At 48.2% G+C, this 24,350-nt stretch overlaps 1 protein-coding gene across 1 annotated transcript; it reads right to left on the reverse strand.

Annotated features, from left to right (window-relative positions):
• Positions 1-20,267: 20,267 nt before the first annotated feature.
• On the reverse strand, positions 20,268-24,321 carry LOC135977207 (maestro heat-like repeat-containing protein family member 2B). Its single transcript, XM_065576604.1, has 5 exons — positions 24,174-24,321; positions 23,551-23,685; positions 23,164-23,266; positions 21,998-22,063; positions 20,268-21,166 (listed from the first exon to the last, which is right to left on the reverse strand). The coding sequence occupies exons 1-5, from the start codon at positions 24,306-24,308 to the stop codon at positions 21,069-21,071; spliced, it is 537 nt and encodes a 178-aa protein (XP_065432676.1). The 5' UTR covers positions 24,309-24,321; the 3' UTR covers positions 20,268-21,068.
• Positions 24,322-24,350: the final 29 nt, after the last annotated feature.

Genomic DNA, 24,350 nt, shown 5'->3' on the forward strand with positions numbered 1-24,350 from the left:
TACATCTCCACTTGTCCCCCTGAGCGCTGCAGTTAGGTCAAGCTGACCCCCAAGGAGATGTTCTCTGGGCTCTTATTGTACGTTCTGTGTCTTCCTCTCCTTAATGTCCCAGGCTGAGAACAGGGACAGAGCCCCCACGGGTGTGGGCAGGGGCTGAGCACCCAGCTGGGAGGGGGTGCTGCAGGATACCCCTGGTTTAGGGGTGCAGGGCTCTGGGGGAGGATCAGGCTGTAGATGAGACATGGGATTAGGGAGCAGGAGAGTCTGGCTCTGGGTTCAGCAGTGCAGGGAGCTATCCCAGCCCACAGGCAGCCAGGACTAATGGGCAGAGCCAGGGTGGTCAGGAACCAGAGGCAGGAGCCGGAGTCAGGAATAGAGCCTGGAGCTGGAGTCAGTAGCCAGAGGATGTGAAACAAGGCGGGAGGGGAGGGGAGGGACCGGACCGAGGCGGGCTCAGCAGGCAGGTACACCACTGCAGGGAGCCCGGGATTCACTGATACGCTCCCACAACTTCCCGGGCCGCCTCCTTCTTGCTTAAATAGCGCCTCGGAGCCAATGGGAGAGGCCGGACGCCACCTCCAATGGGGAGCCCCGTGGGCGGTGCCTCGGGCGCGCGAGGCTCCCGGCGGCGGCCCAGAGCCAGAGCCGTAGCAGGGGCGCGGGGGCGAGTGCACGGGGCGGACGCGCGCGCGGGCTTGGCGGGAAACACGGCTCGGGGCTGCTTCCCCCCCCCCCCCCCCCCCCCCCGCTACAAACAGGCGAAGGGTCCCGTCTCCTCTCCTGCCCCGCCCCCCACGCAAGCCCCGTCACGTGATACCCCCGGCGGCAAGAAGCCGTTGGGAGAGCGGGGCGCGGGGCGAGCTTGGCGGGAAACAGGCGCTTGGGGCCGGCTGAGGAAGCGGCTGGGCGGGATCGGGGCTGCTCCCCCTCCCCCCGCTACAAACAGGCGAACACGCCCTGGCCGCTCCCGTCTCCTCTTCTGCCCCGCCCCCCACACAAGCCCCGTCACGTGATTCCCCTGGGCCGCCAGAAGCCGTTGGGAGAGCGGGGCGCGGGGGCGCGTGGCGGGCTCGCCTCCTGCCGCGCGCGGAGCTCCGGGGCCGGGCTGCTGGAGCCACGCTCGGCCAGGGTCCCTGCAGGGTCCCGGCTCGCGGGGCACGTCCGCGGGCCGCGAACAGCCCCAGAGGCCGCTCCGCGGGTCGCTGGTTCCGGCTTCGCCCGGTCTCCGGGGCGGTGCTCGGCCTTGGCCCATAACCCGGCCCGGGTGGTTCCGCGGTTAGGGAGCGGGGGCTGCTGCTGCGGGGCTTGGCGCGCTGCGCAGGGACCCCCGGCGGGCCCTGCCGCTGAGGCGGGAAGAGACGATGAGCCCAGGGGAGCCTTCGGGGGCGGCCGCTGCCTCGGGCTCCCCGCTCACTTCACAACGCCGGTGGCCAGCGATGTCTGCCGGTGGGGGGGAGCTGGGAGCTTGCGGGGGGCGCCCAGCCCCACTCACCTCAGCCTGGCTACTTCAGATGCCCGAGGGCAGGTTACATATTGCTGCTGCTGGTTGGGATGTCAGAGGAGGGAGCGGCTCACAGGGCGTTCTGCGCAATCTGCAGGGAGTGACAGCCCAGATTGGTGCCACTTCTAGTGATGGCTTTTCAGAAAACACCCCCACTTCTTCCCTTGCTCAAAGCGGGGTGGGGGTGGCAATCCAGACTCATAGTGTAGCCTTGCAGCAGTGGGGAAATGGGGGACTCCCCATCTCCCGTGTTTGCATTGTCTCCTAGTGTGATGGGTCCCCAGGGTGCAACCTGGAACTGGGACTGCTGTGTCCCCTTAACTCGCCAGCCTGGGCTGTCTGTCACGATGCTTGACTAGTGACAGCAGCAAGCCTCACTCAGCCACCAGCACGCAAGATACACCCAGATACGTTATATGAATGCTGTGCATGCCGCTCATGAACTATACAGAGAGAAATACCAGCAAATGCCCCTGTCTTGCACCCCAGAAATGTACCATTTTACACGGCTCAAGACTGTCTCAGTAATTAGTTCACCAATTCAGCAAAGGATAGTGACATGCACCAGCTAATGTAAGCTGAACAGATTCCTCAACCATTTTAGGCAAACTCACTGGTAAAGATAAAACATTCAAATAAGTTTATCAGCTACAGAAAGATAGACTTTAAATGATTCTACATGGTAGGCGTATAGGACAAAGATGGTAACAGAAGAAATAAAAGCAAAAATTCAGTCTGAATTCTAAACTTCATCAGACTAAGCAAGATTTGAATCAAACAACTTTTCTCACCGCATTGGATGGTGCAGTCATATAGTTCTTAATACACAGGATGAATTTCCTTCTCAGCCTGGGACCAATCTCCTTAGTTTGAAGTCTTTGTCTTTCCAGCGATCTTGTTGTTGGTCAGTTGCTCACAGTGGTCACTTAATGCCTCTTTGGGTATGGGTCACCTCTTTTGTTGTCACTGGCGAGCGAGCAGTCAGCATCTCCCAAACTCTCAATATATTTCAACAACAACAATATAGCAAAATCTCATAACTTCATTCACAATAACATACATCATTTGACAGAACAATGAATTTCAGCAGATCATGACCTTTCATATGGACCCTTACAAGGCATGCCTTGTATGGAATCTCATAACCATATACACTTGATGACTATGGGGGTTACAGTGCCCTACTTTGAGGTACAGTGCATCACACCTAGCTTCTTGGAGAAGGTAGCTGTGGTGGCTTGGGCCCTTTTTTTCTTCCCAGCTGGCCATAGTGGTAGGGAAAGCAGCGGCTGGGGTAGTAACTGACAATAATATGACCTGGTCTGCTCTGGTGGTGGATGTTGGTATGTGTGCAGCATTTTGGAGCAAGCAGGAGCGAGCCTCCCAGCCCAGAATGATACACTCAGGCAAGCAGGACTGATTGTTCTGCTCTAGAAATAGCTGTATAGACAACACTGTGAAACAAACTGTTGCTTTCTCCATACAATGATTTACTCTGAGTTAATACAATCAAATCACTTCCACACCCACCAGTTGCAGCAAACTGCTTGCAAAAACTACCATGAAGATTTTTCTCTTCAGGAGAAGCCATTCTAAGCAACAATCCATCTTTTTCTTGCTTTACAGAAGCATTGCTCTGTGGAGCCACAACAAACTCCCTCTGTGTTTTACTTACATCCAGAATCACCTCTGGCACGTTAAGAGGATTTTCACATAACCCCCTTTAAGGCAAGCTGCTAAAATCCATGTGTGACGGGTTCGGTCACAGAAACCCCCTTAAGACTATCATTAGATGTGCTGGGATACCAGCGAGAACAAACCCCCCTGCCAGAGAAGGCTTCCCTCCACGCTTGTCTTGCTGAGTAAGACTGACTCCAGTCAATTACAGTCTTGCTGACTCCAGTCAATTACAGCACAGACCAAGCGGTTGGGCCACGCCCCCCTGCAGTGCACAGAAACTGAGATCCACTCAGCTCAGGGGCTTCTTAGTTAACAGAGACTTTTCCAGCACCCAGTATTCAGCCTTTCTGGGAGCCTAAACCCAAAATGAATTCATTTTACTCTGTATAAAGCTTATACAGGGTAAACTCATAAATTGTCCGCCATCTATAACACCGATAGAGAGATGTGCATAGCGGTTTGCTCCCCCAGGTGTTAGTCACTAACTCTGGGTTCAAGAATAAGCAAAAAGTGATTTATTAAGTATAAAAAGTAGGATTTAAGTGGTTCCAAGTAATAACAGACAGAACAAAGTCAGTTACTGAGCAAAATGAAACAAAACATGCAAGTCTAAGCCTAATACATTAAGAAACTGCATACAGGCAAATCTCACTCTTAGAGATGTCCAATAAGCTTCTTTCACAGACTGGACTCCTTCCTAGTCTGGGTCCAGCAAATCACTCACACCCTGGTAGTTACTGTCCTTTGTTCCAGTCCCTTTCAGGCATCTCTTCAGGGGTGGAGAGGCCATCTCTTAAGCCAGCTGAAGACAAAATGGAGAGGCTTCCAGGGCCTTTTATTCTTTCTTGTGGTCAGAAACCCCTTTGTTCTCCTGTGCAAAGTCGCAGCAACAAGATGGAGTTTGTAGCCAGTTGGACAAGTCATACATCCATGAATGATTCAGCTTTTTGCAGGCTGACGCCATTGTTTACATGTTAGTTTGAATGTTCCCAGGAAAGCTCAGATGTGGATTGGCGTCTCCCAAAATCCATTGTCAGTTAAGTGTTTCTTGATTGGGCAATTACTGAGAATAGTCCTTTCTCAAGAAGCTGACCAAATGCTTCACTGAGGTTACTTAGAATCAAACATATTGAGATACAAGTACATAGCCAATATTCATAACTTCAAAACAAAAATGACAGACAGCATAATCATAACTAGGAAACTACAACCTTTCCATAGACACCCCACTTGACCTCCTCTGTACAAGACCTGGTGCAATCATAGGACCCTGGTTGCAACAATGATCTATACAGTCGCAGTTCATGTCAATAATGTCACACCATGGTTAAAGGGTTAGAAGCACTCTTTCCCTCTGCAGGGTTCCTCACTGGCAATATGCAGGTTACCACACACAAGAACCACCTGTGGGACCACTGACACATCCTGATCCAGCTTGAGCTGAGAGGCACCTTCTGTTTGCTCCACAGACAAAGGACTCGAGGTGTACACTCCTTCTCCAGCAGGAACGCTGCTATTTGCAACAGGCAAACAATTTGAGATTTTCTTTCCCTTCTCCCAGCACACATGGCTGTTCATAGACAAATACTGGGAGAGTGGGGCTGCTTCCTTAACAGGCAGGTTGCCATTCCCCACAGGCAAACAACTGGAGACATTTTCTCCCTCAACAGATACACTGCTGGTTTCCACAAGCTGTGGTCATCACACTAAGCTACTTTAAGCAAAACATTTCTACTTTTTGTTCAGGCTCACTTTTACAAACGTCACTTGCCAGCAATCCATGCCCCACCAAAAATCTACCCTTCCCTTCCTCAGTTAGGGCTTTAACCTGGTTAAACACAGAAAAGTGCTTAGTGTCACCCCTCCCCCACTTCACAAATCTCCCAGTTAGTTACAGATAACAGAAGATTCACATTCATACTCTCTCTGGGACTGGGTTATGACATTACCCTGATTAATAATGACATGACAAATATGTGTAAACAACATTGTTATGAATGGAACAGAATCGATCTTCATCTCTGCTGTAGAGAGGAGCTGGGCTTCTAGGCTTACACAGTTTCTGCTGTTCTTTCATCATTTTGATTTACAGTTTAAATCTGGGAAGTTCTGTCTCAGCTTGCAGCAGCTCCCTTCACCTCCTGTGAGATTCTTTGTCTCTCTCTTTAGTTCGCTTGGTTCTCTCCTCAGCTTCTTTTTCCAGCTGGGCCAAAACTTGCTTCTCTTGCATTCGAAGTTCTGGCAAACTCTCACACTGACGATACTGGCTCTCTCTCAGGGCTTTGCCTTTTTGATTGGGGATCACAGTCATTGTGACTAACTTTAACCTTTAACACTGTCAGGATCAAATTTCAAATTTGGAATAGCATGGAGTTCTAATCCAAACCTAAACGATCTCCTTCTGTGGATGCTGCCCAAACTATGCCATTGTAATCCCTAGTGCCAGGGGGAAGCTCTCACTTGAAATGCCAATGTCAGGGCAGGCTGCAAAAGGGAGAGCAGATTCTCCCAAAGACTGGTGGTTAACACTGATGTTAAACTCTCCAACCAGTCACAAACTGTGCTTCTGATCCCGCACACTGGGTATGAAAAGAAACAAAAAAGGGAAAGAAAGAAAGAAATCACACAGCCCCCATTATTGCATTCCAGTTCTCTGGCTCCCGATCAGCATCTAGGCCCAGTACAGTCAGAAGTGAATTAAAAAACTCTGCTCACATATACAAAATGTTCTTCTGACCCCGAAGGGTCAGCCATGTTACCAGGTCAGTATAGGTTTGGATCCTACCCAAAAGACCACGCTGCCAGCCAATCCGTTAGCATCTAAAACTAAAGGTTTATTATAAAGAACAAAGAAAGAATGAGAAGAGGGATGTTAAATGGTAAAGCCATCACATACATAAATAGACTTCAAAGTCCATAGATCAGGTTCCTAGCAGTATTGCTGAGGTTGCTGGCTTGAAAGTCCCTCTAGAACAGTGGTTCTCAAACTATTTTTTTTCACAGACCACTTGAAAGTTGCTGAGGTTCTCGGCAGACCACTTAATGATCTTTCCAAATGTTGTTTGTACCGTTAGCTAACTATTGTAAAATGCTTTGGATAAAAGTGCTATATATATATATATATAAGCCCACCTTAATAATAATTAATTTGTTTTGTTCTACAAATAAAAGCACACAACTCATTAAAATATCAGTAGTCTTACCTTTCTAATGCGATGGATGTGTGGACCACGTGAATGGAGCTCGGTCTGTGGACCACAGTTTGAGAACCTCTGCTCTAGAACACATCCACAGCTTGGATGAGTCATTCAGAGCTTCAGTTTGTAGAAAAGTTACTCCAGAGGTAAGAAGCCAGGATGGGCAGGGATGAAACACCACATTCTGGATGTCCCTAGCCTTTGTTTGCCAGAAGCTGAGAGTGGACAACAGGGGATGAATCACCTGATGATTGTCTGTTTTGTTCATTCCCTCTGAAGCACCTGGCATTGACTACTTTTGGAAGACAGGACACTGGGCTAGATGGACCATTGGTCTGACCCAGTATGGCCATTCTGATGTTCTTATATCTAACCCAGATGTATCTGTCCCCCACTGTAACCCACTAGACCCCACTTCCCTCCCAGAGATGGGATAGACTCCAGGAGTCCTCATTGGGTCTCCCTCTCTGCAGAGTTAGTAACAAAGTAAGAATATACATTACAGTTTTAACCAGTGTCCCTTAAGTGACTTGCCACAAGATGTCAGAACACGTTAGTATTAGTGCTCAGTGGGTCTAATATTTATTTCATTTTCTTTCCTTAGATAGGAATTAGATACAGCACTCCTGGCAGCTAATTGTTAAGTTATTTGCCAAAAAACTAGAGTTTTCAGGTGCCTAAGTAGTCCATGGAATCATGGATAAATTGTCACCCCCCTCAAAATAAAAATCGGAAATGGTGCCCTGTCAGGGTTCCTTCCCCACTCTGAACTTTAGGGTACAGATGTGGGGACCTGCATGAGAACCTCTAAACTGAATTACCAGCTTAGATCTGCTTTTGCTGCCACCACCTAAATAGTTTGAGTGATTTGGGAAACGCTGTCTTCCCCCGCAAAACCTTTTCCTCCCTGGGTAGCCTTTAGAGACTTCTTCACCAATTTCCTGGTGAACACCAATACAAACCCTTGGATCTTAACACAAGGAGAATTTAACCATCCCCCCTCCTTTCCCCCACCAATTCCTGGTGAGTCCAGATCCAATCCCCTTGGATCTTAAAACAAGGAAAAATCAATCAGGTTCTTAAAAAGAAGGCTTTTAATTAAAGAAAGAAAGGTAAAAATCATCTCTGTAAAATCAGGATGGAAAATAACTTTACAGGGTAATCAGATTCAAAGAGCCCAGAGGAACCCCCTCTAGCCTTAAGTTCAAAGTTACAGCAAACAGAGGTAAACCCTCTAGCAAAAGGAACATTTACAAGTTGAGAAAACAAAGATAAACCTAACACGCCTTGCCTGGCTGTTCTTTACAAGTTTGAAATATGAGAGACTTGTTCAGAAGATTTGGAGAGCATGGATTGATGTCTGGTCCCTCTTAGTCCCAAGAGCGAACAACCACCAAAACAAAGAGCACAAACAAAAGCCTCCCCCCACCAAGATTTGAAAGTATCTTGTCCCCTTATTGGTCCTTTGGGTCAGATGTCAGCCAGGTTACCTGAGCTTCTTAACCCTTTACAGGTAAAAAGATTTTGGTGTCTCTGGCCAGGAGGGATTTTATTAGTATTGTACACAGGAGGGCTGTTACCTTTCCCTTTATACTTATGACATGCTCCTAAGTCCACAGTACCCTGTCGTGCTCCCCCACAAGAGCCTCATTAACAGGCAACTCTGCAAGTAACCTCCATGCCTCTCTATTTCCTTGGCCACATATATTGTGTTCTTTTTCTGGTGGCTAGTCCAGAAATAGAGGACAAGAGCTCACTACTGCTACCCCCTGAGGGATTTGTTGGGTCGAGATCAGCTGATAGAAGCATGCAATAGCAACAGAATCTGCAACTTCAAGCTCCTAGAGCGACCTCTTACCTTTAGAGACCTGCCCTTTCATCATACACAGCTGTTTTAAAGTTTAGTGTGATAGGAAAGAGACCCATTTTAAACCCTTCTTCACCACACAAGACAAAGCCCACAGTATTCATCATTAACTATTTATTTCTACTCTCCTGGCTCCCAAACTGCTTTTCCTCCCTATAGCTGCCAGCCACCTTCGAGTTCTCCCTCTTCTCTCCCGGGCTGTGCTCACTTGATTGCAGCAGTTCAGCTGATGGTCCACTTCTGCTCTTTCACTTCCATTCTTCACTTCTTTGGGTGGCTGCATTTGCCACTGAGCAGCCTGATGGAAATACCTGCGTCCTCTGTCTAGGCACATAGGCCCAGCAGCTAAAGCCAAAGCCCTACTGAGAGCAGTGGGAGGTTAGTCTGGACTGTCAGGAGTGGCGGCTTGGCCAATGGGGACTCCAGGCATTGCAGCTGCTGCCACCTACATGGTGAATCCTCCAACCTATCACCAAACGGCTCTTTCGCATTCTGCAAGCTGGCCTCACTGGCTGACCATCGAGGAGAACAGAAACCCTTTTTTAAAGCAGGAGAGTCTCTTCAATGCTGCACTCTTTGCACGGCGCCCAGAGGGTCACAGTGAAACATGACTGGGCAGCCCCTAGGAGTCTCTCCAGGAGCTCCCTGCTCAGTCACTTGGCACCCACTAGCAGTGGCCTCTGATAGTGCCATTGCAGAGGCAGGCTCAGCAGACGGTCCCTTCTATGGCTTCCTGATTAGGAGGGAGTTAGCTCTTGTCATTTAAGGCCTGGCTGTCAGAGTCAGGGCTCCTGGGTTCTCGGACTTTGGAAGTGGGTGTGGTCTAGTGGTTGGAGCTTGTCTGGTCTCAGTACTGTGCTTCAGTGCTGCCTCTGTCAGTGCTGCTGTGGGTGACCTTAACCAGTCTCTTTCCATTCCTGTGCCCCAGCTAACAGGAATAATACTGACCCGCCTCAGAGGGGCTGGCAGGGATCACCACTGTCATGACTCAAGTTGTTTCAAGGGCATTGTTGAGTTGTGTTCTTGGTAGCGAAGGGTCATATTCAGTCCCCATGGAGTCTCTATGTGGCCACGGTTTTACTCACCTGGCATTAGAGGCAGTTTAGCCCATTCCAGGCCATGCATGGTGCATCTGCTCTGGCCCTCTCTGGCACACAGCTCCATCACACACAAAGACATGACCCACCAAGGACAATCCATCAGCTCCAGGATGCATGGTGAGCCCTGATCAGACCATAGAAAGACAGGGTGGTGTCCTCCAGTGGAAACTGCTGGAGCTTCAGCCTCTGCCCCCACCTACACCCGCATACCAAGGGCTTCAAAAGGGTTGCTGATCCCCGGCAAAGAAAGTAGCTCAGCTGAGGCCAGGGTGGGTGGAATTCCTGCCGGGACTGATTCCAAGAGAAGAGGACAGTTCTCCTTTGCTCTAGGGAGATTGCCATAGGAAAAGCAGCTGGGGTGGGGGCAGTACAAGCACTACCCCTCAGCCCTTGACTAGCAGGCAACCAGGACTCTGGGAGCTCAGGGACTAGTGTGTCTTGCTAGCAGCACCCCCCCCCCATTCGTTCCCCCCACCCCCGGGTGCTGGGCCTCAGGCCTAGGAAACATTAAACCCCTGCACAGCTGGAATGGGGAGGGGTTGGTTTCCATGGAGCTGGGGGAATTTATGCTGGGCTGTGGCTCTGCCAAGGTTAGTGGGGTGCTCCAGAGAGTTCAGGCTCAGCTGGAGCTGTAGGCTGTCCCCCAGGTCTCCTGGCCGCCTATCTGTGGGTGCGCACCTTGGGGGCAGGCCTGCCCCTCACCCTGGTGCTGGGGCTGACGTTCCTCTCTATCCTCCGCCCCCACCCCCCAACAGGACGTCAGCCTTCACTTTGTGCTGCGGGGCTGCCTACACGTCTACCAGCGCATGATTGACAAGGCGGAGGATGTGTGCCTCTTTCTGCCGCAGCCTGGGGAGATGGTGGGCCAGCTGGCTGTGTTGGCCGGGAATTTCCCCAAGGTCACATCAGAATTTTGGTGGCAAGCTGGGAACAGAACCCACATTTCCTCGCTGCAGGTGTTGGATTGAGAGCAGCCCGGGTGCTGTGGGGATGGGGGCGTCCCAGCCCAGGGTGGGTGCCAGCTGGGGCTGTCAGACTCGCCGCTCATTGCATGTGCTCTCCCAGCCTAGGTGGTAGGGGGCGCTCTCCCTGGGGGAGACACTGGCTCAGCTGGCTGGCTCATTGCATGCACTCTCCCAGCCAATGTGGTAGGGGACACTCTAGTTCTAGGGCTGGAGGAACCCAGCCCTGGGGAACCTAGGTCCTGCAGGGTAGCTCCATTGGGAGGGGACTTGCAGAAGGAAGTAGAGCTCCATATGAACACACAAGTGACACAAGCAGCACATTGATAGAATTACAGACCCCCCTCCCCCAGAAGAGTAACCCTAATCAATGAGCCTACCCCAAAGTAACGGGCATATCTGGTAAGAGAATGCAAAAAGCCTTTTTCCTTCCTCAGGAAAGTTGGATCCCATGTTGGTTAATGCTGCTGGGAGATTGCTTTAGGTGAAAAAATGCTGTAATCATTGATTTTAGCCTATTAATGTTAAATTTAGACTCTAAGAAGCATGTTATGATTTTCATTTTATATGTAACCAGTTCTGTTTCCATTAGCCTGACTCAGTACCTCTTAAATCTTAATCTTTGATAATAAATTTAGGATTGTTCCACTATACATATATCTCATTGCTGCGAGGTTATAAAAGTTCTGATCCTGAGCTGTACCAATAAGCTGTTTGGATTCTGTTCCCTGGTAATTTCTGTGAGTGTCCTGTGACAGTAACCCGATGCTACTGGGGGACACTTTCAGAGGGGCTTGGGGGCTGCGGTGCAACTACTGTTACCATGCAAGGCAGAGCAAGGGCTGGCAGAGCTCTGTGGAGATTGGTAGGATGGCTAACAGACCGGTGATGTTATGCTTGACTAGATATCAGGTCCCTGAGAAAATCTTCCTCTCGCCAGATGGGTAACAAGGTGACTCAGAGCCTGGGCACCCCAAGAAAGCTGCACACATACCCCTGTAACCTGCTTTCCCTCCTCCAGGGGCCTCTTTATCTTAGCCAAACCTCAAATATGTTCAAACCGTGTTCAAATATGTTAAAGACTGTTACAAAGAGGACCCCGATCAACTGTTCTCCATGTGCACTGGAAGTAGGAATCAACTTAATCTGCAGAAAGGGAGATTTAGGTTAGATATTAGGAAAAACTTTCCAACTATAAAGATAGATAAGCTCTGGAATAGGCCTCAAAGGGAGGTTGTGGAATCCCCATCATTGGAGGTTTTTAAGAACCCATTAGACAAAGAGCTGTCAGGGACGGTCTAAGTATAGTGCCAGACGGGATGATCTTTCTAGGACCCTTCCAGCCCTACATTTCTAGGATTCTCTGAACTGTGGAGTTTAACTGGTGAGCCCCACAGCGAACTGACCCTGCAGCATTCACCCAGCTCTAATCCAATATGAATTATTAACAAAATGAGCTGGTCCCTGATACGGAGAAGTCACAAGACCAGTGAGCACAGCAGGACATACCCTATCAGAGATACCCAATGACAGTCGTTCCCTTGTAGTGCAGTGGGGGAAGCCAGGGAATCCAATGGTTCCTCTCGGATAAAGTCTTGCAGTACACAAACAGGGATTTGGCTTAGAAAAGCAGAGATGCCTTCCCTCACATACTATTACAGGCACCTATCCTAAGTCTGTAAGTAAACAGACACGGTTCACAGATAGCCTTCTGACCCAGGAATAGACTAGACAGGAGGGAGGATAACTCACCAGAACACAGTCCATTCCACTTACAACCCAGAATTCATCAGCAACACTGAATTCCCAGAAAAACAAAGATGAGAATATGATTAAGAACCAGACCCCAGATCACTAACTACAGGGATTAGATCTAGCTTTGTGGGTGTCACGGACTCACAGATCGTGCCCACCCGTGGCCCTGTGCGGTCTGTAGGGGTGGGGAGGAACCCCTTTCAGTGAGACTGCCCTTCTCGGGGGTTCAGTCTCTCTCGGGGTTAGGCCCCTCCACCTCCTGGAGCCGCACCTCTCTGAGCCTTAGCACGTCTGTCTCTCGCCGTGGGCCCTCTCAGGGAGTCCACTCGCTCTGGACCCCCCGGGGCCTCCCTGCCCCTGAAGGGGATGACGCAACCCTGTTCTCTAGACCGGAGTGACTCTCAGCCAGCGTAAAACAGGAGGGTTTATTGAGCATTGAACACAACACAGGAAACACTCAGGGCCTCAGGCCTGACCTCCTCAGCCCAGTACATCCCAGTCTCCTTGCATCCAGGTGGGCTCTGCCTGCCCCTCCTCTCCAGCCCAGAGCCCCCCTGCTTCCCAGCTGCATCTGAGATCACCGGCCCCAAGTCCCCCTCTGTCCATTGTCTTCTCTCCAGGTAAACAGGATCGTCTGGGCCTCCTTTCCTCTCTGCCCTCCTCTGGCTGGAACTGGCTGGTTGGGTCATGGGGTCCTCTCTTCACAGCCCATTGTCCTCCCACTGGCTAGAACCGGCTGTGACTCCTGAGCTGGGTCTCTGGGTCATCAGGTCAGCGGTCGCTGGGGTGTCCATCCTCCAGCCCATCGGCTGGGGTCCCAAGTTCCCTCTCCGGTCCTCTGTAACAACAAACTCCCTCTCCCCTCACCTCGTTAAACCAGTAACACTCAGGGGCACTGAGTCCCACTCCTTCTGCATGCAAATCATTGGAAAACCACAAAAATATAAGAAAATTCCCCCATTTCGTCACAGTGGGGATCCTGGAAGAGTGGTTAGAAACCCCAGAGAGGCACTGAACTGAGGTCTTCTTCCATCTCTGCAGAGAAAGGGTAAGGGAGGAAGCCCCCACATCATGGTTACAGTGGACATGCAGGAAGCCCAAATTTCTCTGGAAGAAGAAATCAGGCCTCTGAGCAATTGAAACAGATTCTTCAAACAGTTTAGTGTGTGTGTACAGTCAATGTGTGTACAGTGTGTACAGTCAATCCAATGTGTGTACAGTCAATCCAAAATCTGGAGCTGGGTTATTTACATATGACGTTGTTTGTGAGATACTTGGCGAGCACCTGAAAAAGAAATGTGAAGAGTCATGAGTATTTGTCCAGTGCCCCTTAATACACATAAACAGAGTGGAGAATACTAGGGAATACCAATATGATAACATGGACTGGGAATAAGCTGCTGGATATGGTATAGAAAGCAAACACCAACACAGGAAACACTACAAGATTAGGGGAACCCATATTACTTAATATAGTCGCTCTTGAATGAGCAGAATGGGTCAATTCAGCAGGGGTCTCTATTGATTTCCTTCCAATATTCAACTGTTACAGGAACATTGTCTCCCCATTGAGAGCTATAAGCAATAACATCCCAGACTCCCTCTGCCTTTTGCCCTCCTCTGCTAACTGCTGTCTGGTAATCCTCACAGGCCCTGAACCCAGGGGGACAGTAAACTGGAGAATGAGGTGGTGATGGAGACTAGAAACCTGACCATTCAGTGACCTTTTTCTATGAGGTGAAGGATCATAGTAGCTAACTTTGGAGGATGAGTTATATCTGCTGAGCGCCTTCTCTGAAGGGCAGAGCATCCTTATCTCCCAATAACATCAGTGGGAGTTTGAGAACACTCAGCAACTCATAGGATTGGGCAAAGAAATACAAAGGCCTTGGGTGGCTAAAGTTAAGCACTAAAATCTGCAGTTAGATGCCTAAATACTCATTATAGCCACCTGCAGCCGTGCTGATTAAATCTCTATCAGCATTGTGGTGTTTAAAATAGATATTTGAAAAACAAGGGGACTGATGTTTATAGGCATATTTGTCCTTTGGTTGACATCAGACAACTTTATGCCAGGTGAGTGAATTTTCCAAATCTGGATACCTAAACTTTGACTCCTAACAATCACATGTAGGTGCATAAATAGGGGTGGGATTAGTGGTAAAGTCACCTTTTTGCTGCCCTATGTTGCAGTGGAGCAGGATAAAGTAGCCATAAAGCTGCCCTAAGAGGCAGCGAGGATTTCCCCAGCATGTGCAAATCCCTAACACAGAGAACTATCATATATAGTGTACTGCCAGTGTAGCTGGCTGTATGTCACCGACTCCTAGCTTCCCACCCAAGTATATGGGGTGTGAGCTGGAAACAGAAGATGGCACACACCGTGTGTGTTGTGCTACAGCAATCTCCAGTGCAGCAATGGCTGTTTCAAGACAGCATAATTTAGAACAACCCAGAGTCTAGAGCTCAGGTGTATTTGAGGATCTGGGCCGGTACTTGGCTGTTACTACAGTAATGACCCCGGAGCAAACAGTATCATGTACATGCTTATCACTGAGCTGTCCAGAGGCTACATGTCCATCAGAATGACTAGATGTCCTGATGTGTAATAAAAACACTTTGAGTAATAAAAATCAACCCAGGCTACTTTACAGGGCCACATCCTTCTCTCACTTACAGCATCTGATCAGTAGTACAACGGCTAATACGGCCCAGTATTATAGTTGCCTCTGTCTTCTTCCAATTTTGGGTAGCGGGAGTGAGTAGTATAAGGGCCCTACTGTCAATCAAATATTAACCCCACACCTTAACCCAATAAGCCCTGCCCACTGGTCAGTGGAAGTCCCACCCCATGGGGGTATTACTTCCGGGGTCAAGGTGGACACATGACCAGAAGCAAGGTGTGTCATGTGACTCCTCTAAGAACTCCTACCACTGCCCTCTACCAATCAGGAGGGGTTTCAGCCACTGGGGACCACCCCGAGAGGAGATTTGACCAATTGGGAGGAATTCTGGGGTGGGGTGACCAGTCCGGAAGTGCTTCATGTGACCCCTCTAAGAACTCCTCCCACCACCCTCTACCAATTGCGATGGGTTTCAGCTGCAGAGGATTGCTCCGAAAGGAGATTTGACCAAAATAGGGCAGGTTCTGGGATGGGGTGAACCACCCAGAAGAGGGTCGTGTGACCCCTCTAAGAACTCCTCCCAATGCCCTCTGCCAATCAGAATGCAGCATCATCACCCCATAAGTCCCAGCACTGGGCAGAGGAGGCCATCTCTTACCAAGAAGACGTGTTTTAGAAATCGTGGAAAGGCTGAGAGGAAACATGGACTCCTTTGCCACCCCCGTGAGAACTTTGGACTTTGTTTTAACCCCGAGGACCTTTGGACTTGTGTGGAGAAAGCGCTACAGCAGCGACAATTCCGAAGAGGATGAGGGAGCAGCCGAGGGGATTCCTTTGGCCCAGCCATTGATGAATATGCCAGAAGCCGAACCCGAAGCCCAACCGCTCATGAGACACCCCGATGAGCATGGTGACCTCTCGTCGTCCACCACCCTGGAGGAGGAAGGGAATCATGGCTTGGGGGAGTCACCGGCGGACAAGGTGAATGGAAAAGACATCGCTCAGGTAAATGAATGATTAAGAAGCGACAGTCGACAATGGGGTGTAATGGGTTTAGGAACCTGGGGTTGTGTAAATCTAAAAACAAGCAGTGGGAACTTACACTTGTTTCTTGTCTGAAAATCTCGACAGTTCGACGATGCCTTTCTAGAGACCTGGAGGCCCTGGTCAGCATTGCATCAAGCAGCGAAGATGAACTCCGAGGATGATGGCTATGTGGAGTTTAGGAGGAGGTTTGGCATGGAACTCGCTGAGCCAGTGCCACATCGTGAGCGTAAAAAATTATGCGGACTATTGTACGCGTTGCTGTTTCTGCTGTTCTTAATCACTCTCTTAGGGAAAAGCTTTTTGAAGATTCTGAGGGCTGTGTCATAGATGCACCAGCCCGCCGGCACCATGACCGTGTGACTTGGACTTCAATGGATATAAACTGCCAACTACGGGGCCTGTGTGCTGAGCTGTGTTTGGAAAGCTTATTGAACACTATTATTGCCATAGGTTATGCTATGCAATTTCTGTGCCTAACCCAAGTACATTTAACGCAAGGGGTGACCTTGATAAATGCTGTGCAATTCAGTGGAGACCTTGATCATATTTTAAAGAAAATGTCCAAACCGGAAGATGCCTGCTTACAGCGTTATGTTGACCGTCTGGGCCGCACAAAAAGTGACAGAACCCTGCTTAAGAAAAAGACTTTTTGTAAGAAATCGAATAGGATTAAGTTAGAGAATGGTGAGGGGACAGCCTTAGAAAGCCTGAATCCTCAGAAAAGTATATTTTTTTATGATTTTGAATACACGCAGGAGACTGGGTTGCACACTCCCAATTACATTTTTGCTATGTCCCTAAAGCCGGAAAAGTCCTGGGAATTTAAGGGCGATGAGTGTCTTTCTATGGTTGTTAAGACCTTTATTGGCAAAGAGTTCCAGGACTACATATTCCTAGCACACAATTCCAAAGGTTACGATGTGTACTTCATCGTTAGACAGTTACTGAAGGAAAAGATGTGCCTAGAATTGATTACTCAGGGTAGTAAACTAATGTATGTGGAAGTTAAGGTCCTGGACATTCGTTTTATAGACTCTTTAAACTTCTTGCCCATGAAGCTTAGCATACTCCTGCAGGCGATGGAGTTTGAAGGGTGCAAAGGGTATTTTCCACATTTTTTTAACACTTGAGAAAAATCAAAATTACATGGGGCCTATGCCCGACGTGGAGCACTATGGTGTAGAAAGCATGATGCCCAGGGAAAAAGCAGTTTCTTGACTGGTATCGGAACCACAGGTATGAGATGTTTGACTTGCAGAAAGAGCTCGTGTATTACTGTGAGCAGGATGTCAAAATTTTGAGACAGGCTTGTATCCTATACAGAAAAGAGATTATGAAAATGACGGAGAAGGGAGATATAGTAGAGAGAGGACCTGGTAAATTCACTGAGATAAAACTGTGTATAGTCAAAGGATATCCGCCTATATTACAAACCTAACCCCAGGGAAGAAATTCACTATTATGATTTTACCAGCCTGTACCCTTTCGTAAGCAAAACCCAAGAATACCCTATTGGACACCCAATATACTTTATGACAAATTTGGACCCCTTGCAAATTATTTTGGAATTGCAAAAGTTAAAATGTACCCCCCACGAGGCTTCTTTTCCCCATTGTTACCTGTCAGAGTGGGTAACAAGCTTATATTCCTGCTATGACAAACCTGTGCTGAAACCGAGTAGCGGGAGATGTGCACCCATACTGACGAGGAGAGGGCCATCCTGGGGACTTGGTGCATGGTGGAATTGAATGCGGCCATAGCGAAGGGGTACATAGTGGCTAAAATATATGAAATCTGGCATTTTAATGAAAAATCTGATGAACTGTTTTCAGAGTACATAAAATTACACCTCCACCAGAAACAAGAGGCTTCAGGGGATCCCAGCTGGTGCACAGACAAAGAAAAACAAAATAAGTACATTAACGATTTCTACCAGAAAGAAGGCGTGCATTTACGCCAACACGAGATCAGGTTTAACCCCGCTAAACACCAAATGGCTAAACTGTTTTTAAATTCTCTGTGGGGTAAATTCAGCCAAAGAACAAACCTACCCAATAGCAGCATCGTGAGAAACCCTGACAAACTCTTTCAGTACCTGTTTCCTCCCCCTCCCCCCCACTACGAGGTTTCATTCTGTGAGTTTATCGACGATGAAACAGCGTGCGTGTCTTGGAAGCATGCAAAAGACTAGTACTCAGTCTCTGGAAATACCAATGTTTTCATAGCCTGTTTCACCACTGGTTACGCCCGCTTAGAACTATACAACCTTCTAGACAGGTTGCAAGAGCGGTGCCTGATCCATGACACTGACTCGGTCATATCTGTGAAAAGGGAGGGTGACTGGCATCTGCTCTGGGGGATTATTTAGGGGACCTCACGAGCAAGATCCCGTCAGATCAACACATCACCCAGTTTGTGTTGGCAGGCCCGAAAACATACGGGTATAAGCTGTAGAGAGGAAAGGCCTGTATGAAAGTCAAAGGTATTACCCTGAACGTAGCAAAGTGTGAAAAGATCAACTTTGACAGTCTGAAAAATCTAGTCCTGGACTATTGCATGGGCCTGTGAGAAAACACCTCAAAAAAGATAGAGATGCAGCAGCCCTCTATCGTAAGAACAAAAATCAATGGCAAATAGAGACAAAAACCCTTAATAAAACACAGAAAGTCGTTTACAACAAGAGGGTCCTAGGAGAAGGGTTTAAAACCCTGCCCCCTGGCTTTTAAAATGGATACAAGGTGGAAACACCCCTTTTCTGCAATTCGTGCGGGGCCTAGCAACTGTGGGAAAAGTTACTTTGTAAAAAATGTGTTGGATAATGCCAAACAAACATTGTCTGTTATGCCTGAGAATATTGGATAACATGGCTATCAAAATCATTGCAAGATACGCATGTCTGGGCTTGTTGAAACATGTTTTGAGCAAGGCTAGGCATGCCCAAGAATTTAAATTTAGTTTTTACAAAATTCATCACCATCCGGTCATTTTGCACTAAGTCGTTAGAATACAATTTTAAAATCCGGTCAAAAGAGAAACCCTTGCTACAATGATGTAAGAAAAACACGCAGTGATAGCCGCAGGCGACAGAGTGGGAGTCTTGTAATTGTCTATTGTGAAACACAATGTCTGTGGAATTTTTGTTTAAAAATTTCATAATGCTTTTAGGAAACAACACGCTGTTTGGGGGGTGCCTGTATGAGTCAAAAAACTCTCCACGGTTACGCTCCGCCAGATACAAGGCGAGCCAGTGTTCACCAAGTTGGTTGTGTGGATGCGTGTGGACCACCAAAGCTAGGGGTCTCTGAGATAGCTTGCTGCCAGGGAGCCAATCACAAGGGAATACATCTAAAAAATTCTTTTTTGTGTAATGGGCCATTGCTAAGACATGTGAGAGCTGCACGGTATCCATGTTCACATATAGTCAAACAGAATGTTTCTCCTCTGAACGTCTCTATGACGTTGTCAAAAACCCCATACACGATCATATTGACGGTGACAGTTAAAGCCTTCCCAAAACATATTTCTGTTCTCAGGTTCCCGGTTTTAATCAGGGAATAGTGATCGGCGCATTCCTGGTCGGGAGACGGGTCAAAGGCAAACAAGGTGTAACCTTGTGCAAACTCCTCACGGTCGATTAACAGAGAATGATCTTTCATGTGTTTACCAGCTGTCTGTACCACATTCATGTATTCTCTCACGCAGCGTCCTGCCTCGAAGTCTGGTTGCAGAGGCTTGGTTGGTATCTGTTCACCATCTACATATAAGGCCAAAAAATTAATATCATAATGTTGAAAATGAAAGGGATTTTGTGTGTAACTTCTGTTAAAGGCATCATTATCCACAAACCCTAGGACAAGCATTTTGGGTAACTGTCCCAAAAACAGGTTCTCTTGGTTACTGACCCTGCTGCCCGTGGGGATGCTAAACACTTTAATTCTCACACGGTCCATGGGATATTTAGCATTAGCGGTAAGCAGGGCCTCTGCATGCCCCAGATGAACACTCGGGGCCACCCGTACTTTCATCACGAAAAGGGATGCTGACAGAATGCCATTAAACAGAAGGCGTCTTTACTGCGCGTCAGTTTAATTTTCACATCCACTCCGTTCAATAAAATTTTTTCTTGAAAAAACAGGTCACTGCATAGATGACCCAGCAGCTCTACCGTCCTGCTCTGGGCCGTCAGCTTTGCAAGCCTCACAAACCCTAGATTCTCGCCATCCAACTCTGTTTCTTCGTCTTGTCTGGCAGTGTCTTTGTAAAACAGGCCAGTGGAAAATTGCGTGTCAAAGGTGTCGTCGCTGTAATTGAGCGCCGATTCTATAAAGGCCCTGTAAGGGTAACAGTTGTTGCTTTGGCTTACAAGGCGGTCTCCCAGCGTGACATCCAACTGACTGAAAACAGAGGCCACGGGGTAATTCACCAGGCCCACTTCGGCATCTATGGCGAGTTCAGTTCTGTCTCCTTTTACAATCTTGCAACATAGATACAGAAGTGTATTGTTTAAATCCATATAATCGATGCCATTCCCTGCTATAAAAACATCAATGGGGGCAGACTTCGTAACAGCCGATAGAGGTGGCACCTTGATGTAGATGCTTTTCTCAATGTTGGTCTGGGTAGGGGCTATTTGAAACAAGTCTAGTTCGGATTTGGTGCACTCTTCAGACCCGCAGTGAACAAAAGCCATGTTGATTAAAATATCTCTCTTTTACGAGGCGGAGAGCGTCTTCTCTTTCGCTCAGGCTTCCTCTTGGACTTTTGCTTATGGCTGGCCCTGCGCATCAAAGCCCTTCTTTTAAAGGGTATTGGGGGACCTCTGCGTTGCAGGTATAATACATTTCTCTTTCTCTTCCTCCTTTTAATGTACATCAGCCCCGATCCTTCCTGTGAAGCTGTATTCGAGCCGGTTTGTGTAAAGTGTAAGCATCCTGGTCTGAAAGCCAAGCTGTTACCTGTCTTCTAGTTCAAGTTTTACTATGCTTTTTGGCCACTTGAAAAAGAGGATTCACCGCGCCAAAGCTCCCAACTTCCCTTGGGGTATAATATATTTTCTTTAACAGAGTCGTCTGTGGAGACATGATTGTTCCTGGTACCGTCTTTTACTAACACAAGTATTGAGGGGGACACATTCATATGGACACATTTAAATAAGTTTTATTAATTGCCTGGTTTAACACAACCTTTTACAGCCGCTGGTTATATGTCCCCAGAAGTAATACCCCATGGGTGTGGGACTTCTGGTGACGGGTGGGCAAGGGGTGGGTTAACGTTCGATTGACAGTTGGGCCCTTATACTACTGGAGCGCCTTCTTCTATTTGTCTCTGTTCCGCTTCATTCCCCAATCACTCGGCCAGAACAGATGTCACTTATGATCTCAGTTGCCACCAGCTGGACAGTGGGACTTGGGTCTTTCTGTAGGACCTGGAGAGCTGAAATTACAGAGGACAACACGTTAGTGAACAGACTGTCAAATCACAGCTAAGTGTGATCACAGAATCTTGAACTACCTGAGCAGAATGATCACATGGAAAAATATGAGACTGGGCTCAGTCCTTCTAATGGGATGGAAAATACATGAGAGATGAATATGCCCCACTTTTCATATAGTCACCTCTGCCTGAAATATCTGGAGACTTATTACCTCTGAATACCACACTACAGCAGCTCTCCAATACAAACAAAGCTTTAGGTTCCTCCACTGGGTCCCTTCCATGCTCCCAACTGGGGGAGACCCTGACTCTACCAGAAAGTCATCCACTCTGCTGTAAATGGAAGAAGGCCCATTGTTTCAATAGCTTCCACTTTTAAGTTTATTTTCCATCTCTATTCAGGAGACACTGCCTGAGCTCAAATAAACCTGGAATTTAACAGAGGCCAGGTCCAAGCTGGTTTATGCATGATACAGGGCACCTACTGGAAGAAAAAATGCTGGTGGGAAATTTGAGGTAGCAGAAAGTGGCGACAACTTCTTCTCACCTGGGGAGTCCCCAGAGAGCCAATAAAGCCCAAAGAGTGGATAGCACTGGCTGTGGAGGGGGCATTGCCAGGACAACCAGGAGATGTACTGACTCATATCACACCTTCTGCAGCTTCCTCCTTTAGGGAAAATTAAAGCGGACTTTCTACTGGGCAAGAGTGAATTTGTCCTTTGCTGTGGGGCTGATGTACTTTGCACCAGTGGTATCGGTTACTGCTGCTTGCCAGCTGAATTCCTTTAGAACTCACTAATGAACAGGACTTCAGCTGTATTTATTACTTACACATCAGCAGATATTCCAGGTCCAGCCATTTCATACGCTGCCTGTCTGTGTGTTCCAGGATGATGCCTAAATACACAATGTAAAATAAATAACAACAGTAATAATAAAACCTTCCCTTGTTGAGTGCAAAGTGATATTAGCAGCCCCTAGACAGGTCTTTGGCGTCTCCTACTGTGGGCCTAAAGGTGAGCTGTGGGCAAGAGGATGCTAGAGCAGTTTAGAGTTCACACTGAAGAGAATGAGAGAGACATTTTTTAAAAAGAATGTTTCCATAAAACCCATTTGCTTGAAACAGTCTGTGTTCCTCTTGCCACTGCTGTCAGTTATTGGAGACATACTAAGATAGTGTCTTGGTCTAGTGGTCTGTGCAAAGGACTGGGGCCAGGAATAAGTGAGTTCTAAGCAGGGATCTCACAAGGTAACTGATAGGTGAGACGTAGGCCACAATGCCTGCCTGTCTCACATGGGTGGCTAGGGTGAAGAGGGCACAGGGCCAAAAAGGAGGAACCTAATGCTTCCTTGACAAGGTGGTGTGGCCAGGAACCTGAAACAGCAGGTGCTATGGGGAGGCGGGCTGCATGCCTCCCAATGATGAAGTAGCAGTGAGGAGCACTGAACAACACTGTGGGTAGGTCTGCACTTTGATCTAGAGGTATCACTCCCAGTTCAATGGGACGGGCCCACACTGGCTCTGACAGCGATAGCATGCTAACATTAGAATGTAGCTAAGGCAGCACGAGCAGTGGGAGGAGCTAGCCACCTTGAGAATAGACTTTGGGGTTTGGATGGGATCATACTTGGGGTGGTTAAACCTCCTGCTGCTCCTGCCATCGCAACTACTCTCTATTTCTAGCACGCAGGACTAGTGCGGGTACGTCTCATCAAGCTGGGAATTATACACCCAGCTCAAAGTGTAACCATGCCCTACGTGACAATGTCCCTGCCTCTACTACTAAATGACTGCACCGTGCTTTCCCTGCAAGGATCCCGAAGCACTTGATAGCAACTAATCCACCACACTGGAGAGGTAGGGATATTAACATCTCCATCTATGGATGGGAAGCTGAGGCACAGAGAGATTAATGGCAGCTCAGCGCTGCACAGTGGGATTGTTTCTGTCTCCCTCAATGGAAATACCGAAAGGGACACTGGGCATCATCTCTCACCAGCTAAGTTGGCTGCAACTGCCCGGATCTCTTCCCAGCTGCTATAGAAGTACGTGATGGTGGTTTGGTACAATTTCTCCAGCAGCTCTGCATTCTCTTTGACCTAGAGGGAATCAGGGACACATGAGCTCTCTCTGGCTAGAAGTGCCCTTTGTCTGCCAGCACATGCTTTTACGAACCACAGGTAAATAAGATAGAGAACAGGTGGCTGGGTAGAAGTGGGAACAATGGGAATCTGTGGCAGATTTACATTTCCCATCACCCTCAGTCATATATCCCACTCTTACAGTTATTTACATTATCCATCACACATCCCCCCCACACACACACACACCTCTACACCACCACTCCAGTCAATAATCTCAGACAGTTCAACAGCTCACTCACAAGGTGTCTGCAAATGTCCACCTGGAGCTCTTCAGGCTTCAGCTCGGCTGTGCCACCAAGGTGCTCACTGATTGCACTTTGGAGTCTCTTGAATCCCAAAAACGGTAAACAGAGGTGAAACGTAGCTCTGCATTCCTGAAAAAGAGTGTCACACCATTGAATTGTTCCCTACCGAGTGCTATGTTCATTCAAAGGGAACTCATCTGCGTGACTGGTCATCTATTCCAGGATCAAAAAAAGGGATTCATCTGGATGTAATTGGCAGAAAACATGCAGGAATGACTAATAGACGGGAGAACTTCAACTGAAACCTGGGAGGTAGCATCAATGTCTTTTGGGAACAGATATACCAATGAAAGCTGCTGCACCAGGCATAGCTGTGGTCTGTCTGTTCTGGGGAGGCAGGGGCAGACAGGAACAGAGACCTGTCGGGGTCAGACCCATGACCTCTCCTGGATTCTGGTGAGGCAGCCATGGACCAACCTGGCTGGAACTGACTCAGCAGGAGGGCAATGAACTGAGGGGAGAATTTGGGCCTCCACAGCAGGCAGGAATAGCAGAGCTCCCCTGGCATTGGGAGGAAGATTCCTTTTGCTTAGTAAATAAGTCACTGTCGGTCTTACCATTGAAATCTCAGGGTTTGGGTCTTGCAGGTGCAGCAGAAGTGTGACCCAGCTCTTTTTAACCTGGTCGGCAAAATAGGTCTTCCATTTTCTCTTTGTCAGCCGGGCCAGGATGCCAAATAGGACAAAGGCCATTGAGCGAAGAGCATCATCCTCCTACAGCCAAGAAAGCCCCGC

The sequence above is a fragment of the Chrysemys picta genome, chromosome 22 (assembly GCF_011386835.1).
Source record: "Chrysemys picta bellii isolate R12L10 chromosome 22, ASM1138683v2, whole genome shotgun sequence".
NCBI classification, from domain to species: domain Eukaryota; kingdom Metazoa; phylum Chordata; order Testudines; family Emydidae; genus Chrysemys; species Chrysemys picta.

Coding starts and splice junctions, on each gene's coding strand:
- LOC135977207 (XM_065576604.1), bottom strand. CDS start 24,308: ATGGCCTTTGTCCTATTTGGCATCCTGGCCCGGCTGACAAAGAGAAAA. Junction 23,267..23,550: donor TGGACATTTGCAGACACCTT/GTGAGTGAGCTG, acceptor GATTCCCTCTAG/GTCAAAGAGAATGCAGAGCT. Junction 21,167..21,997: donor CCTGGAATATCTGCTGATGT/GTAAGTAATAAA, acceptor CTGTAATTTCAG/CTCTCCAGGTCCTACAGAAA.